At 43.6% G+C, this 18,321-nt stretch overlaps 1 protein-coding gene across 5 annotated transcripts in view; it reads left to right on the top strand.

Annotated features, from left to right (window-relative positions):
- Nucleotides 1-18,088, top strand: part of JCAD (junctional cadherin 5 associated) — a 63,987-nt gene extending 45,899 nt beyond the window's left edge. For 3 of the 5 annotated variants that reach the window (XM_032100790.1, XM_032100771.1, XM_032100780.1), the window contains one exon: nucleotides 5,051-12,688. In XM_032100790.1, coding sequence (XP_031956681.1) covers nucleotides 5,051-8,780 — 3,730 coding nt within the window. In that variant the 3' untranslated portion in view covers nucleotides 8,781-12,688. The other 2 variants (XM_032100799.1, XM_032100808.1) reach the window with 1 other exon arrangement.
- The last annotated feature ends 233 nt before the right edge of the window (nucleotides 18,089-18,321 follow it).

The raw sequence follows: 18,321 nt of genomic DNA, 5'->3' as shown, positions 1-18,321 counted from the left end.
TATGCAAGGCTGGAAGCTACCACAGCAGTGCTGCTCCTGCACCCTGTTAGTCAGAGCCTGTGTGGATGCACAGGGGTTTGGGAGGGCTGTTGCCTCCCTGCTTCCCACTCCTCTGGGTGCATCTGCAGGGGCTCACACATCTGCCCCACGTCTTGGATATGGCAGAGATATCTGTAATTGCTGGCCTTGGCTACATACAAAATAATGCTCTCTAACAGTTTAAACATCTCTTTCTAAATGCAAGGGGTGGGACCTGCCAGTCTACAGCATAGTTAAATATTATATCCTGGTTTTGAAAAGTGGCTTTTCCACACAAAATAGGGAACACAACCCTGGAAATGGCTTTGTCACACTTTCATAAAAATAGAAATATTTTCTTGCTATTGTTACAACAAACTCTGATTCCCAGTGAGCTTACTGGGAGCCCTCACAAGGCACTAGCAGCTGGGAAAACCTTTGTATTATCCCTTCCTTGCCATGCCTGGCAGTGTGGAGTGCCTCCGGTGTGGAGCGTGACACAGCCGTGGCCCAGCTGGTCTAGGAAGGGAGGAGGGAGCTCTCTGAGCTGGATCTGGGGAAGCCGCAGCTGCAGCACTGCAGCACCTGCATGTCGGCTCCTGAGCCCCAGGTGACAGTCCCCCTCCAGATCCAAGGCTGCTGTGTGCATGTGAGCAGCTCTAAAACTGAAGGCAAGATACCTGTGATGGGCCGGTTTGGAGTGCCCGGGCCTGTGACAGGTGGGGGCCATGGTGAACTCCACCAGGCATTTTGATATCGCTGCCTGGTTTCTGGACTGCTGTGGGAAATCAGCTTCTGGCTCCCAGGCTGGGAAAGTACTGCACACTGCAGAGACCTGGGGACAATTTGGGCTCAAAGAAGAGACAACCACCCAGCAAGATTCTCTCTGGGCATTGCAGGCTTCCTGCCACCATTCCCTGGTGCTGCTTTCCCAGTCAGCACAGAGCAGGAGAGGGCCCAAGCACACCGTGTATGTCCTTCACAGATGGTGACACCTCCACAACAATTCAGAGCATGGCTCAGGCTCCTTGTCCAGGGAATTATCTACACCATACTGTTGTTTATACCACTGATGTAGAAGAGCTAATAACCTCCCATACATCATGGAAGTGAGTGATGTTGCCAGCCTCATGGCTGCCTTTGCAGGGCTTAGTGTATTTTGTGATGGCAGGGGATGATGCTGTTGTCTCCGCTTGTTAAGGTTGTTCTGCTAATCGAACCTTGCTGAGGAGGGTGGAGGCTTCATAGCCACTCCTTCTGCTGCTTGTGAGGGGAGAGTGATGCCCCAGTGGAATGGGGAAATGGTGTTTGGCTCTATCTTGTTGTTCTTCAGGCAAAGTGTGAAGGAGGGCTGTCCTGGCTGTCCTTGCTTAACTGAGCATTTGGACACCACACAGTAAAGGTCTGGAAGAGGAGACAAGTCAAAGAAAATAGGAAAGCTGATCTTATGGGTATAGATGAGACTTCTCTCTTCATAGGAGCACTTTGTCCTGATTCTGTTCTAAGCAGAGAGAAGAGGCACTTTGCTTAGTTGTTTGTGTGGGAGGAACTATGTTAGTAGCTAGCAAATTTAGCGATAAATAGATACCATCATTAATGAGATCACCTGCTGGAACAATTAGGAAAGTATACTGGTGTTTTCCAATGCTGGGTCTCAGAAGAGTGTATGTGAGGATAGGATCTCAAAATAGAACAGAAGCTGCCAGTGTCTAGAACAGCCCTCTGAAAATTTTTCCACCGTGCTGACTTTCTTAGCAGTGTTCTTTGTGGGGCACAAAGTCTACACCAGTGCCTGCAGCTCATGCAGGATGAGCTACTGAGTGCCCAACACCTTCCACTTGCATGCTGGCAGCCAGCAACAGGGACAGACACTCCCTACATAGCCCTGCAGTGGCCTCATTCTGCAGGGTTTGGACTTCGATGCCTGTGCCACACTTCTTCACTTTTGGCCCCATTATCTGCATCGTGAGGTCCTGCTGGTCCAGCATCACCCTAGGGGAAATGGGCAGCTTCAACCCACTGCTCTGAGCAAGACAGCTCAGTGAAATGCGGTCATGCAGCCAGTGCAGGGTGGACTGATGGCCTCATTTCTTGTAAAGGCCTAAAATTCACAGAAAGCTAGAAATGGTTTGGGGGGGGTTGAACAGTTTTAATTAAATTAACTATATAGAATCAATTCAAAGCACTTTATGAGAGCAAATGTGATACTCCTTAGAAGCAGGCCTGTTAGAAAAGAGTTCATAATGTTAAAATCCACCTCCTTTGTCCCTTGGGACCACTCTGCCCCTGGAATTGAAATCTCCACAGTTGGTCCCATGGGACTGCTCCATCCGTGGCACCTCTCCCAGCTGTCAGGCACTTGCAAGCTGCTGTGTCTGTGTGTGCATTTCTTTGTGCGTCAGTACCAGCACATCATGGAGAGGTACGGAATTGTGTAGTGGCACAGTCAGAGATGAGCTGTTGCACAGAGGGCTGTGAAGTCTTCTCTTTGGTGATGTGTCATGGACACAAAGACTGCACCATGACTGGTACTCAACATTCGGAGATCTAGCATTGCTGAGGTGGTAGTGAAGCATTTTAGACTTGCAATGGCTCTTGGAAGCTTCGCCTTCCACCACTTCATTGACTGCAAGACCCAGAAGTGCCACATGTCCTGGAAGGAGGCACTCTGCTGTAGCTGTGGCCACAAGCAGTGTGGTTGTGCTGTGCTGCCCCACTGCTGCCTGCCTGCCATGCCTGCATGCAGGTGTGCCAGCGCTGCTCTCCATCACTGAGAGCAGAGGAGACTTCAGGATGGAGCTGTACTGGAGGGTCCTTGGAGCATCCTCTTGCCACTGCACAGTGCACTGTCATCTTCTTCAGAGGTTTACAGGGTCCCTGATAGAGGCTGGCTGTGTAACCACTTCTAGTGGCTTAGCCAGGACCTAGAGAGACTGATACTGTCTGTCCTATGAGTAGATCTTAGGAAGGACCAGGTTTAAAATGCTCTAAATGCCTGCTTTTAAATGTCTTTTTTACACTCATGTTGCAATGATGACATAGTACAGCTTACATGGTGGATTGTATCATGTTCTGAAATTCATTACTGGACCCTAGTTATTAATCTTTAAAAATAAATTTAGTATTTTAAACAGCTTTTAATAAGTGGAAAAGCAACCCTTCTGTTGATAAGAATTTGGGTTTACTTTGTGGGGGTTTTTTTAATGGTGAATTAAGCTTTGCAACATCACTGGAAATTTAAAAATCAGGATTTTTAGGTACTTTTCTAAGAGATGCTACCACTTAAGCCGGAATAATTTCAAAGAAGTCTGATGGCCTGTGCTGAGCAAGATGTCAAACTAAATAATTGTAATGGTCTCTTCTGATCTTGGAATCTACGACTGTACTTCCTGCAATTTCTGTAGACCCTTTTACAATGATGGATAACATCAATCAGAAAGAGCAGCCTGTCCATTCCCTCCTCACTCTTGCTGGACCCTGTTTCTCACCTCATTTAGTAAACACAGATACAAATGGTGCCGCAGCAGTAGGGGGATGAGATGAAAAGGTAAAAGACAGCATTTGGAAATGTTGGTTGTTACTACGATCACATTCTGATATAGGAGATGTCCTGTTATAGCTCACTGATTAATGGAGACGTCTGTTCCTTCTTGGGGTTCAGCAGTCGAACTGTATTTCGTGCTTTGGAGGCAGAACATTCTGTTCAGAAGTTCAATCTTAATCCAATTGAACTAATATGAACAAGATGCTTCTTATCCCAGTTTGGTTTTAAACTTTTAGACTCATAGGATGAAGTTAATATACATAAAAGAAAATTGCTGTGGATCTGGATGGCTTAATTTTCATTCTGAATTTTGAGTTGTATTATGTCTTCACAAACTCCTATTTAAACAGATCATTGTTTTCAGTAAAAAAGAGCCAGATGACACTGTTTATATACCTTGGGGTGGAGGGAAGAGAACGAAATTCTTGGGTTCTATCTACATACTTGTCCTATTTCTGTCAATTTTGATTTTTCTTTCCAGTCTTATGCTGGTGGCAGCCACATAGTGTAAAGGCAGTTATATTGTGGGATACCTTAGGTACAAGAATAGCAGAATGCAATTCAAGTAGAAAATTAATTATTTATATAGAAGGGTACCAATTTTGTTCTGCAGGAATGTATAAAACAGTTTACACTCTGTTCAGAACATAGGATCTATTCTGTTCATGTAAATCTGTATTCTGAATTTCTAATCTTCAATAAAATGTCTAATGTCTTTCATATTTCACTAATAGATTCCTTTATTTAAGAATTTTATACTTCTTTTGAAATATTTTACATTTTAAATATTGGTTCCATCTTATTCAGAACTGTGTTGATACATCACCATTGTTGTGACATGTGTCATTTAATCCAAAGCACCCTGAAGAAATTTGTTCCCTCAGAAAGATGAACAAGAATCAGTTCTGGAACTGACATGTTTAATTTCAGCACTTATACCAGGATGCAAATCATGTTTCTTACAGAATATATCTTACGAAATCTTACAAGATAGCCATCTATCTGTTCTTCCTACCTCTGCTTCTTGGAATCCTATTAAACTTGAATACCAGAGTAGTCTCCTTGATATCTATAGATTTTGATTTAGCAGGGTGCAGAAGGAATGGTTTTCGAATGGTATCTTGGAATCAGGGACTGGCCTGGGTTAGAAGGAACCTTCAAGATCACCTAGTTCCAAGCCCCACACTGGGGGCAGGGAATTTTCTAATGTCCATCAAGGAGGGCTGTGCATGTTTGCACAGCAGTAACTGTGTGCTTTTGTCTCTTTCTAACATCTTTGCATACCTAACAACATGTCAAAAGAGCTTCTGTTCCTTCCTTTACCCATGTTAATGACTGACTTTTAAATCCTCTCATTAAAATTGTCATCTGGTTGCAAATAGATTACACAAACCCCATTGGCATAACTCATCATTTGACCTCCTAATGGCCTTACTCAAGCGAGAAGGAACCTGTGCACACTGCCTCTGACACTGCATTTTTTTTCAGGGTTTATGACAGGCCTCATTTAGCATGGTCTCCCCAGCCCAAGACTGATAAAGATCTCGCCTACTGGAGAAGACGAGGACAGGACTTCAGTGTACTACTGAGCTATTCCCAGAAAGCCAGTGGGGAGATGAAAGGCCTGGCTGCAGCCCCAGGAGCACCCCGGCACCCCAAGGAGAATCAGATGAAGGCGGGGACAGGTGCGCGGCATGTCAGAAGAAGCGGCTTGCAGGAAAGCTGTGAAGTGCCCAGCACCTGCAAATGGCAAAGTCTGGAAGTGGAAAGCTGGAACCAGCCAAAAAAGGTAGGGAGGCAAATGTCCGAGGGTGACAGGGAGAAGCTGCTTCAAGAGCTGTATTCGCTGACATTGGGAGACAATGTACTCAGCTCCCACAGCAGGGGGAAATCACAGTCGTTGCCAAGGGTCCTTTCGCCTGAGAGCATGAGGTGCGTGGAAATGGCCTCCCTGACCAACAGTAACAACTCGCTCAGCGTAACTAAAACCCCCTTGTATCCCCCAAACAGACTGAGTGTGGAACCAGCCAAGCACCATGGAACGGGAGGCCATTTCCTTCCCCTGGTGAAGCCCAAGTATGGGAGGCCTCTTAAGCCTCCATCCTACGAACTGCAGCAGCAGACTAGGGCACCTGCAGAAACCATGGGTTTCCAGGACCACTACCAGAAAGAGGAACCTATCTCCTACTTAGCCAAAGTGAATGAGCCAAGGCAAGATGCAGACTCTGGTTTGGAGCCCCCAGTGTACGTACCTCCTCCTTCTTACAAATCCCCACCTCACCAACACGTGACCCCACGTTCCCCCAGTGAAGTGCCTAACGCTGACCCGTGCGCCAGCAGTGATCCACAGGGTCCTGCAGAGAGGGTTGTCCCCTGCCAACGACCAGCCATGAATACTTTTGAAGTGGGGGGTGACCCTTGCAAAGACAACCATTTTCCTCATGGGAAGCAAAGCCATGCAAGGCGCCCTGCTGACCACCTGCGTTCTGTTCAGTATATTCCCTTTGATGATCCTCGGATACGACATATTAAAATTGCACCACTGGAAGGTCTGCAGGGCAACTCTAAACACACTGAAAATGCATGTAGTCCCAGTTCTGGTGCTTTGCAAGAGAGAAATCTTGAAGTACAGTACAACAGTGCCTTTGTGGATGCATCAAACTTGTCCAGTTCTGCAAAGGGAGAAAGAACTTCTGACAGCTCCACCCATAGCAACAGATGGTTGGCACCATCCGTTCGAAATCAGGAAAATTGTGCCTTGCCGGACCAAAGAGACAATTGTAGTGCAACTAATCACAGCCCCCGTAACGAAGCCAGCACAGAGTACACAAAAGGCAAACTTTCTGTAAGAAATTCACATATGGACAACACCTGTGAGACTGTTACAAAAGTGAAAAAGTTTGAACCTGGAACTGGGATGCAGAGCAAAAAGAGTTCAAAGAAAAAAATGAATGAAACTATATTTTGTTTGGTCTCCATCCCAGTTAAATCAGAATCCAATCTGCCAGATACAGATAGGAACAACAACATAACTCAGAGCCCTGATAAGAACGGGTTTGATCACAATGGGGCTTTGCAAGAACAAAGTCTCTTAAGTATGTCTTCAACAGACTTGGAGTTACAAGCACTTACAGGAAGCATGACCAATAAAAATGAGTTACAAAAACAAGAGCTGTGGAGACCAGAAGAGTTCAAACAAATGAATGACCTCAGATTTATTCAGCCCACAAAACACAGAGAGCTCAAATATTCTGGCTCCTGGCCAGGTGATCAGTACAAAGACCAGCAGACACAGACCAGTTTCTCTGAAGAACCTGAGAGCCCACAATTTTTCCATGGTACAAAGCCTGGGCAGCCTGATAGTAGCAAACTGCTGTCTCCAAAACTCCTGGGATGTACAGCATCCACGATGGGGGCAAAACAGACAGGATCACCTTCTGATGAAAGAGGCTGCAGGCAGAGCGGTTACGGTATGAAGGGCCAGACACACCTCAGCCAGTCTAGCAACAGTGCATTTTCCAGGACTGCCACCTCAGTCCTTCAGGCTCCCTCCCCAAAAGCCCACCAGAGCCAGCCTGTGCCTGTCCAAGAGAGGGAAAATGGCCTTCTTTTCAAGGGAGATGTAGTTAAGGGAGAAACAGGTGCTCCCTGCAACAGTAAAGAGCTGTTTGGGCAGTTCCTGTTGAAACCTGTAAGTCGCCGTCCCTGGGATGCAATAAGTGAGCTAGAAAGTTTTAACAAGGAGCTGCAAGGGCAGGAGGAGAGCACAAGCAGTGAAGAAGATTTGGCAAGTGCTGCAGCTCCTCTGCAGACAGGTGCCTTTACGCAGAGGAGGGAGTCCAGAAATCAGAAGTCAAGCCAGGAGCCAAAACATGGTGGGAAATCAGAAGTGGTTGTGCCAGAGGTGCCTGTATTTAGGTCAGGAAGGGTTAAAAGTAAGTCTGAAAGTTGGAGCATGGGGACAGAGTGTGGTGGTGCCGAGCCAAGAGGTGTTGGCTCTCAAGGCTCCTCAAAGCCAGGCGGGAGCAGTGAAGGAGTCAGGCCAGCAGATGGAAGTCTGATAACAAAAATGGGGATGGGGGAAGCCAAGAGCAGAACGAGCAAACAGCCAGTTCATGTTGGCCCTGTCAAAAGAATTTTGTCCAGTAGCCCAAGTAGTTCATGTCACAGTAATCCTTTCAATAACCCTGTTTTGCAGGAGATGAGTGAAGACCAAAATTACCTAGACTTTGTTAAACTGAGCAAAGGGGCAACTCCCACAAATGACAGGGTATTAGAGAGAGGGTCAGTAGTACGCTTGTCACTAACAAAGAGGAACCAAAGGTGCTCTGAGCCAGATTTGAGGTCAGTGGGACTTGATGTGGCCCCAGAACCTGGTGCTAACAACTCTGATCACTCTTCAGATGCAAATGCAGTGGAAATCCCTGTGAATGAGTCATTGCAGGCAAGAGCTGCAAGAATTTTAGGTATAGATATTGCAGTGGAGTCTCTCCTTCCAGATGACCACGCCGGGCCCCACCCAGGCACTAGCCCTTCAAATGGTGCTCAGGACTTTGAGTCATCATCAGTGGGGAGCACAGTAAGTAACAAAGAAGGAAAAAAAGAGGATTCTTATGAAGGCAGACGAAAGTGTGGCTGGACAGAGAGTGCTCTCTTTGTCAGAGCTGGAGGACGATCTTTACACCCTGATGAATGCCAGGCCACTCACCAGGAAGCCAGCACTAAACCACTGGTAACTGAGCATGTTGTTGAACAACCTGTGAGTCCCAAGCAAGGTGAGGACCAAAACTTGGTTTGTAAGTCAGCTGCATATCAGCATTCAGAAAAGAGAGTGAGGAGCACCTCGAAAGTGATAGAGACACTCCAAGGCAAGCTTACGTCTCCACCCAGCCGGACTGCCATGGATCGCTTGGTGCGAATGAAAGAAGTTGACTCTGTGTCGCGGATGAGACGTCTGAGCATTAAGAGCGCGGACTCAGGAGAGGAGGTGGATGAGGAGAAGCTGTTGAAGGTCCCAGAGGAGAGAGGAAGCAAACTGGCAAGCTCAGGGGCTGTTTCCAAGCGTGTTATCTCTCTCAGTGAAAATGGATGTTTAGGTGGAATGGACAAGAAGAAGATCGACAGAGATTTTTCTTTAGGTAAGACCCTGTTATGGGAGATCCAGATGGGTACTTGTTCCTTATGTAATGGCATGATTGGTTTGCTTATGCCCACGTAATGCTGCTCAAATAGTAACAGGCTGTAGGTGGTACTATCCTCATCTGGGAGCCACCCACTTTGCTCTCCTTGTGGAGAAGATGAATGTTCTCTGATCCCATTTTAGGAATAGTTACTGTAAAACTTACTTGTGATATGGAAACTCATTCACAGAGATTGGAGTGCTCCCTAAGGTCTTATCTCTGTCTCATTGTTTCAGGGAATGGCCCGGCTAAAACAGTGGAGTTCAAAGACAGTCACTCTAATGCCAGTGTTTGGGAACATGTGGTGATTTTATCATAGCTGTTCCTTGAATGCCAATTTTTTTCCTCCCTCTAATACTTAAGTAGACACATACTATATCACAGTTCAGAAGAAACTAAAAATAAAAATCTGATGATCTTCTATGAAGCCTCTGGGAAATGGCTGCATATAGGAGCCTGGAAAATTCTCTCTCTCTCATGAATGTTTTCCAGATCAGATGGTGAGAATAACTGTTAACCCCAGGACAAATGGAAAGTTGACTTTTTCAGTGAACACTTTTTTCCCCCCTATTTTTTGGTGTTTCTGATCTCTACAGATATGTCTATATATATCTACAGATATATCTACACAAGGTATAAACTTGTGTAGTCCATATGCATTCCCGAAGTAGCATGAGCTGTTCCCTCTCTAAAACAGTTTTCAAATAGCATTTTGTTGAACAACTGAAAATCAGTTGTTGCCATAGACCTGTGTAAAGGGATAAATCTCCCAGGCCACCTGCCTAGTCCCTTCAATAAATTGGAGTGAGAAAACATACAGCGTGAAAGTTGTTAAATTAGTATTAATCTCCTCCTTCCTTTTTCCATCTTCTCTGTTACAGTTGACACTTCACCTTGAAATCTGCACAGGTTATTCATTTAACCTCATTGTTATAAATCTGTTCACAGTTTTCCGGTACAAATGGACTGAAATTAAATGGAGTATACTTTAAACTGGATTTATGCATTTCCATCTGAAAAGAAATGCTTATATGAGCTCTAAGCATTGACTCCTGCAGTCTTGCAGCCTTTTTCTCCATGTCTTTTTCTGTATCCCACATCTTTGTCTCTTTCTGCTCTGAACTGTTTTTCCCCAGACCAGATTTTTCAAACAGACTAATTCAGCTTTCTTGTACCCATCAGGTCTAGTATGCCCCACATGCATTTCATATGCTTTCCTCCCTTGAGGTTTCTGCTGGAGTAAAGAAAATAATTGTTGTGGTGACATGACTTCAGGGATGTATCAAAACAGATTGTGTGCGTTTTATTGGAGAGTTATTCTGCAGTAAATTAGGTCTAAATTTATCCCTCTTGCTGACAATGCTAAGCTTGTATTCTGCAGTGTGTTCCCATTGCAGCAGTTCCCTCACAGCCATAACAGCCCTCCCCATGTTTGGATGGCATGAATGTCCCTTCCTGCTGCGCCTGTCCAGTACTGCAGGGTGACACACATGGGGTGGGCATGTGGCTCCTCCACTGGCCTCTTCCCATCCAAAGAGACCCTGATTTGTTGATGGCCCCAAAAGCTTCACCTTACCTTAACAGGGCAGGGCTGAAGATTCATGTTTGTAGAAAGGCCTGAAGTTGTGTCTTCCTCTGTTAAGTCTCACTCCAATTTCCAGACTAGCTCATTGGTACCATTGAAAACCCAAATGAGTTGCTTTCAAAGAGCAAATATTCCATTCTAAAAGGCCATTCTATTTGGAGCGAGGCAGGGCGATGTTAGTCTTATAATTGCAGACTGGGCCTGTCACAGAGGCTGCAGCCCTTACCAGAAACAGGCTTTCACATGTATAATGTAGCTTGGCAGACGAACAGTCATCTCTGAATAAGAGCCCTGCCAAAACTGAGTGCAAGAAGCTCATCTTACTATGCAAATACTGTCATTAGGAGAACATCTCCAAGTGTTCCCAAATGCATTGGATGTCTTTTCTCCTTTGCTGTTTGAAGACATGAGGCTGCTAATCTGGCTTTGTTTCTGGAGAGAGCATTTCAAATGAGCTTAACCAAATGTTGAATAAACATTTCTGTGTCTGTGCTAGAACTCCAACCTCTGTCCCCCTCAAAAGGGTGACCTGGCCTGTCAGTCTGGCACTTTTGTGCCCTTGGTTTAAGTGCTGAGGGCATGGGTAAGCTTTCAGGGAATATACTGAGCCATGCAGAGACTCCATGTCTTGTGGCCCGATTTTCTCCCTCCCCGCCCCTGTCCTGCCACTCCCTTAAACAGTGAGCACCTGAAATTTTGTGGGGAATTCTGTTAATGTGAATGTGTCTGGCCTTAGGAAAATCAGATTTCTGAAATGCAAATCCATTTTTATTCTTAGGTCAACCTGTCACAGAACAGTTCAGAATTTTATGTTCTAACAGTTTAGATGGCAAAGTGTTTACAATCAAAAAATCGTTTCTGCTTTAGAGGCATTACACACCATCAGTGCATTACACTTAGAAAGATGCAGCATTATCCTAGAGCACGCTAGCCCTCAAAAAAATTTTTCCTGATGATTTTTTTGCATTCACATGGTGTCTGGAAATACCAGAAAAGGCTTAGCAGAAATCATAGGTGTTGCTGGCACAGACTCCTTTCTTGGCTGGCCTAGCAGCTTGAGGATGGTGGGCAAGAGAAGTGATAAAAGATTCTGCACCACGAATCCACCCACTGGGGCCAAATCCAGAAGTCCTTTCTTAGCCAGTTCCCCCTTGACATGAGTCTGGATGCTGCAGATGGACACTTGCACATAGGAGCAAAGATTTCCCTGGAGGATTTTTATGCTCTTTATGTTTGAATGAAGACATTCATTCACATCAACATGAAAGTCCTGAGGAAGAACGTTTTACTCCAAAGTGAGATATTTATGTGTGGAACTGTTTTCATGCTCAGCTGTTTAAATGCGAGTGCTGTGGGAGTACAGCCTACGGGAGGGACGTTTAAGGTTAGCACAGATACTCCGGTTGCGTAAGAGCAGAAGCAGCACGCGGCAGCGCGGCTGCAGCGCCTGTTTGTCCGGGCCCCTCTGTGCCTGCAGACTCCTCCCTAAGCAGCCCTGGCTCCTACACGCCATGACCGTGCACCCCAAGGGCAAGTCCGGTGTCTGCATGATAGCGCTGCGCAGGCACACCTCACAAGGCAAAGCCTTTTCATTGTAATCCTATTCCAGGGTGACGAGGGTGAAGGAAAAGGCTCATGTCTGCTCACTTCATGGCCAGCATTGGGATAAATCCAATTAAAAAATCTGATAGAAGAGTGTCCTCAGGGGTTTGGGAAAAGGAAAACCAATCTGTGGTATGTCCTGTGAACTGGCGGGAGGGAAGTTGGAAATGAAGAAAAGCGTTAGTAAGCCAGTCCAGTGCTTTAGTGAGTAAGGCTGAAACATGAACTGCAATTTTGCAGACCAAAGTGAGACAGACTAACCATAGGGATGCAATGCAGCTGTGCTTTCCTGTTTTCTGTTGAATTAATCTGAAATGAAAGATTTGCAATCAAATGAAAAGACCCTGATGGTTACATGGCATAATCACTTCTTCAGCCAGCCTTACACACCCTGCAAGGATGCTTGAAGCATTTACTGGTCCTTAGTGTTCAGTACAAGGGGGAGCAAATCTTGTGTCTTTTTCCTTCTTGTCAAAGCACCTGAAAACTGGAAGTAATCACTTAGTATTCAGTGTGCTTGTTCCTACCTACCCAAGGCCTTCCCAAATTCTGTCTCCATGCATTTTCCAGAATTGTTCCCAAATTATACTGGTAAAAATACAGAATCTGGCTCAGGAATGCGATATGTATCTTTAACGCAGAAAGTCCATTATCAGCTTCTCTTTTTTTAATAAAAACTAGGGAAAAGATGTGTCATTTTCACAGCTAGCAATATTGAATAGATTTCACAATGCATTATTAAGAGTGTTTTCTTGTTTTTTCCAGATACATATGACCCCACAAAAGTTGAAAAGGTGTGAGAATAATGAAGAGGAGTATAGAGAAATTTCAGCTCTACTAAGAATGTTTCACTGATATTTTTTTTTCTGGGTGCTTTTTGTTTGGTTTTTGTTCTTTAATGTTTGGAAATTGTCTCCATTTGTGATGTTCATGGTGTACTGATAATGCCTTTACCACTGCCACTAGGAATTAGCTATTCATGTCTGAAACTGTTGCAGAGACCACAGAAAAATCTGACTTCTACATTGGAACCATCTGGCTTGGTAGTGTTTAAGACAATACCTGCCATTGGCAAAGAGTTTTCATCTGAACTCTTATTTCAGTCTTCAGTGGGGATGATGAAATGCATCAAGTGAGGCGTTACATTGGTGTAAATTTAAACGTGAGAGATTAGTGAAATTATTTTTAAAAGAATGTGAATCTATAAGCTAAACTTCTAAGTATCTACATTCTAAACTTTGTTTAACTTAAGGGATTTTTGGCCATAAGTAGAAAGTGCTGCTGCACTGTGTGGGGGAAGGAATGTGAAAGAATGGTAGCAAAGACTGATTGTAAAATTATCTCTGACTTCCAGAGTTTGATTTTACTTGGATTAAATACTTCCCACCTAGAAAGAAGAAAAAACAAAACCCAAAAGATGAAGACTTTGTAGTACAGTGTACAGAACATGTAATTATAGAAGCTGGCAACTATGTTTCAAACCAATGCAAAGTATACCACTGGCTGTTTTGCACTCAGTATTACCTATTTTTGTTTTGCTGTTTAGAAATTCTTTATATGAAAGTATAGTAGCTGGTTTAAAATAGCCCATTTTAACAAAGTAACTATATTTCTTGTTACAGAATACTATCTATTTTTCTACGATGTAAACAATTGCTAACAAGTGGCAAGTATAAAGAAGTACTATTATTATTATTATTATTATTATTATTATTATATTTTAAGAAGACTTATTCCTCTGAGTGGAAGGTGCCCTAAGCAGATTTCACTCATATATCTTAATGCACACACCATATTGCCACTTACTCAGTAATGCTACCTTATTTTGTTCTGAAAAAAAAAGCCATCTATCTATCTATGTATGTATGTACTAAAAGGTTAATTTCTATTTTTTCCCCACTCAACCCTTGGATCGTTCTTCTTGGAGCCACTTTCTGAAACACACTGAGAACTCTCCAGGCTGGTGTTGCTGCCATTCCATTCCTAGGATGCTGATTACCAAAAAGCGGGTTTGGATCTTTGTCCCAGTGTTGCCAAGTGGCTCAGATAAAATACTTGCTTGCTTTCTTATCCTTTGTTCCCTTTTGCAGATTATGAGTTTGGATTAGGCCAGTGCACAAAAATAAGCAAAACTGGGTTCTTCCCTGAAGTCACCAGGTGTTGCTGGGGAGAAGTTCAGGTGTCTTTTTGATGGCATTTAAATACATGGCTTTAAATATATTTTATCTGCACACACAAATGCATGAATTACAGAATTTATAATAAAGCCTATGCATTCTGCCTGTTGATCCTGAATTAGCCTGCTTAGTTTCTGTGTCTTTAAAGCCTTTATGTCCATTCCTGTAGGTTTTTGTAAGTACCCATGTACTAACATTCTTCTGATTACGTGTTCACGTACTTCACCAGTCTATTCTATTGGCCTTTTCTGGGTTTTAGCATAATTTTATTTTTTAAAATCTTGTAATTTCGTGAAATATTTTTCCTAAATCTGTAATTTGGAAAGAACGATCGGGAAAAACACTCATCCTGTGTTTTGGCAGCAAGAATTTCTTGTCTGTAACACATGATTCCGTTACATATGGACTATTTAAAGCTTGCTTGAAAAGAAAATGTGGTGTATAATTTATTTTATTAACTCTTGTGCATGCTGTGTAGCAATACTTGTTGACAAACTGTTCCTACCACTCATACTGTATTCACTTCTCTTCTTCACCATCTAGGACATCTGGGGACTTGTAAATAGCTACAAAACACGTTTTCCCCCCGGTGTCTCCCCTTCTGAATCCTGCCCATAAAAAAACAAGTCAGAAAGAACTGCATCAACTCTCGTCTTCCCACTTCCCAGTAAAGCTGAGATGTGTAGCAATTAATTGAAAGTTTTAATTTATCCTTGGTTGCTGAAGAACTGTAAATAGTCCCATATAAGCATTCCTATTACTTTCTGTTTATGTCTCCATGGAACAGAAGTTTTCTTTGCACTTTATTTTCTTCTGCTAGTAATAGGTTAATTGATTCCACAGTGTCTGTTTCATCAATCATGTCAAGTAATTACTTTTCCAAAGCACACAAACATCCAAGATCTAAAAAAAAAAAAAAAAAGGCAACAGTATTGCAGAGAAAGTTTTATTGGCCAAGAATAAGAAATTAAAACCTAGAAAGTGGGTAAGCTTTGTTTTGCAGTAGTATGTGACTGACCAGTGGATGAAGGAGCAGAGTTGCTCCTCCTTTGGAAATGGTGTATTCCTCTAACAACACTGATAGTTTCATTTGATACAGACAACTGAGAAATCCATGGGTACAGTTTTCTGAACAGTTGTGCCTCAGTGTTTCTACAGTGTTTATACCATGGGTCAGCTGTTGGAATGGACTGGATGGTACTGTAGCTGAACCACCTTTCCAGAAACCTTTCACCAGTTTGCAAACAGTCAACAGAGAGCCCCCTTTACACCAGACATGGTTAAAAAACAGTAAATGGTGATTCCCAGTGCCTGTCTCAATGGGTACATAAAACTGTCTTGGCAACAGCTGTCACTGGTAATGGCAACAGCAGGAGCTCAGGACTGAGCGGGTGCAAAGGTGGAGGATGTGGCAGGCTGCTTCCAGTGCTTCCTGCAATGCAAGCACAGTGAGAAGTGGGGAACTCTGCCTTTATTCTAGGAGGAAGAGCAGAGCTAGAACCTCAGAAATTGTTTTTACAAGCTGCTGTGTATCCAGCTTGTGCTGCTGCTGTGCTGTTGTAGCTGGGGAAGCTGGGGTCGGGGGAAGAGACTGGTTTCATGAGCATTCTCAGAAACTCATGAAATAAAACTCCCAAACCTGACTGATTTGTACATTTTAAAAAATGTTTAATGGGAGCACTCCTCAGAACCTGGATGGCTAAAGAGGACCTGCCATCTCCTTCCCTTTACCCTGTTGAAATCCAGAAGGGACAGTCACAGCCTGAGGGGTTGGTGCCAGTAACAGCGGCTGGTGGCAGGGAGATAAAAACGAACACGACGTTCCAGGCTCCTATCTCCTGTCTGAGGGAGAGAAGCCACCCGCGAACTCCGGGGCTGCTGAATAGCCCGAGCCTCGCGGACCGGGCAGGACGGCCTCTCTCGGTGCGGCAGAGGCAGGGGGAGAGGGAGTGGGATCGGGATCGGGAGGCGGGCAGGCTCTGCCCGGGGGCGACGCATCTGGGGAGGGCAGCGCGCTCCCTCCTGCGGTTCCCGAGCGCCAGCGGGAAGTTGGTTTCCCCGAAGAACCGCTGTTTGCGGGCCCCACACCATCCTCCTTGCTAGAGTCGTCTGGAGCTAGACAAAGTGAGGTCTGAGCAGCGCTCCTCAGTGTTTGAAATCCCACCGCCACCACAGCTAAAGGAGGGGATGGGAAGGCAAAGGAGGGAAATGCCTCTAATGACCTGAGACCTCCGCTGACAGAAATGCCCGGTGATACAATACATCTGACCAAGCATCATTCTTCAGATTTTAACTCAAGAAGCCTTCCCCAGGGATAAGAAGGGCTGTTGTATTTCATACCACAGGTTTGTCTTTATTGCAAACACCAGCATCGTGTATCAAAACCATCAAGTTTTCTTGACTCAGCTCCTGATGTGGGGAGCAAGTCTTTGTACTGAAACATCCCATGACTCCAGGAAAACAGGAAGGACAGCATATGCTTAAATTGGTAAAGTCACAGAATTAACCTCTCACCCTTAGAAAAGAACTAGTTCCATCAAGCTTATTTAAGGATAAATATTGGAATTTTGTAAAATACTTCTGTTTAATATCACAAATCAATATAAATATCTAGAGTTAACATTCTATTGCCTTTGCCACATGAACAGCCAGCTGAATGTTAGTTTTACAGTGTTCGACCTTCTCTTTGGGTTAAAATGTTGATATCTTCTTCACTGCCCCCTTTCAAAGGAAAAAAAAAACCAGGGAAGTGATTGGGAGAAGAGTAGAAATGAAATGTTCTTGCATTTTAAATGACAAAAGTTCTTGCAATTGCTAAGTGGGTCCTTTTGTCCAGATTCAATATCTGATAGAGGCAAGTATATGTGAGAAATTAATCTTTACTTGGCAGGAACCTTCAGCTCAAAGAAGATAGACAAAACACTGCTAAAAGGAATGGAGAGAACTGACAGCTTGTCAGACTTTTGAATGTTTTACATAAAGCTGTCCTTTTGGAAGACATTGGTATTTTCTTGGTTGAGGATCAAACAAACCCCTAATTTCCCTCCACTGGCAATAAGCCACAGTGCTGCAGCCCTAATTTACTGGAGTGAGTTTTAATTACAAAATTTAAACTTCTATTCTTCTACATAATCCAAATAAAGGTTCAAGCCGAAGATTTCATGAGATGATGACTATATGACTGAATTCATTAGAAAAGTTGGGAAATTATGATTTCTTATTCAAATTTGCATGAAAATGTTCACTGTACCTCCCATGTGGACTAAATGAAACCTGTTTACCATCAATTCTATTTTTAAAGAAAAAAAATAGTATTTCAAACAAAGAAAAAGGGAATTCCTGATAACAATAGCAAAGCCCAAAACCACAGTGCTACCTCCCACCCATGCTGAAAAATATGTTTGCAATATGGCATGCAGAGCTGCACAGCAGGGACAGGGTGAAGGGAACATAAATCAGAATTGACCGACACATGGCTGAGATTAGAAATAGAAACCACAATAACATACATATTATAAAATGAAGGAGGAACTTTCTACCCTTAACAGCCACAATCAGACCAGCAGAGAAAATAATCAGAACCATTCTGAAAGCCATTCCTGACCTGGAAGGAAAACAAGAAGATTATGTGCTAGACAGAGTATCAATATCCATGTGTCTTTGCCCTTATACAATACAGATAATTCTCCACACTGACTTTTAAGATACTGTGGCCTTTCTCCAAAGCTAATACTATGTCATTGCCTTGGTTTTCTTCTCTAACTAGTCCACAGGCAAATTTAGTGGGATAAAAATAGAGGAAATAGGGGTAAGCAATTTTAATATTATTTATATGATATCAGAAGATGAATGTGTTTTAAGAATTTTCTTTGTACTCTTTTCCTGCATAATGCCAATACTGTTTCTGGGCTTACATGTAAACCAGAGGGGTGCTGTTATTCAAGACAAGACATTTTCTGAATAAAGATTTTGCATGAGTACACTCCTCTGTGATGTTGTTGATGTTGTTATCATGAAGTAAAATGGAGCATGTGCTCTGTTGTTTGCACTGCCTTCAAGAAAGATAAATGTATTGGTGAAGTGTTAAAAGGCTGCAGTATTCTCCAGGGGTCTGCTACCTCCAAAACTGGTCATGACTGGTCTGTTACAGCATCAGGTACAGAATTTTTTGTTTGCTTTAAAGAATTTCTTTCCATATCCACATTGTCTCAGATC

This window comes from Corvus moneduloides, chromosome 1, assembly GCF_009650955.1.
Source record: "Corvus moneduloides isolate bCorMon1 chromosome 1, bCorMon1.pri, whole genome shotgun sequence".
NCBI classification, from domain to species: Eukaryota; Metazoa; Chordata; class Aves; order Passeriformes; family Corvidae; genus Corvus; species Corvus moneduloides.
The sequence above is the reverse complement of the archived record's forward strand: the minus strand, read 5'-3'. Positions and strand labels throughout refer to the sequence as shown.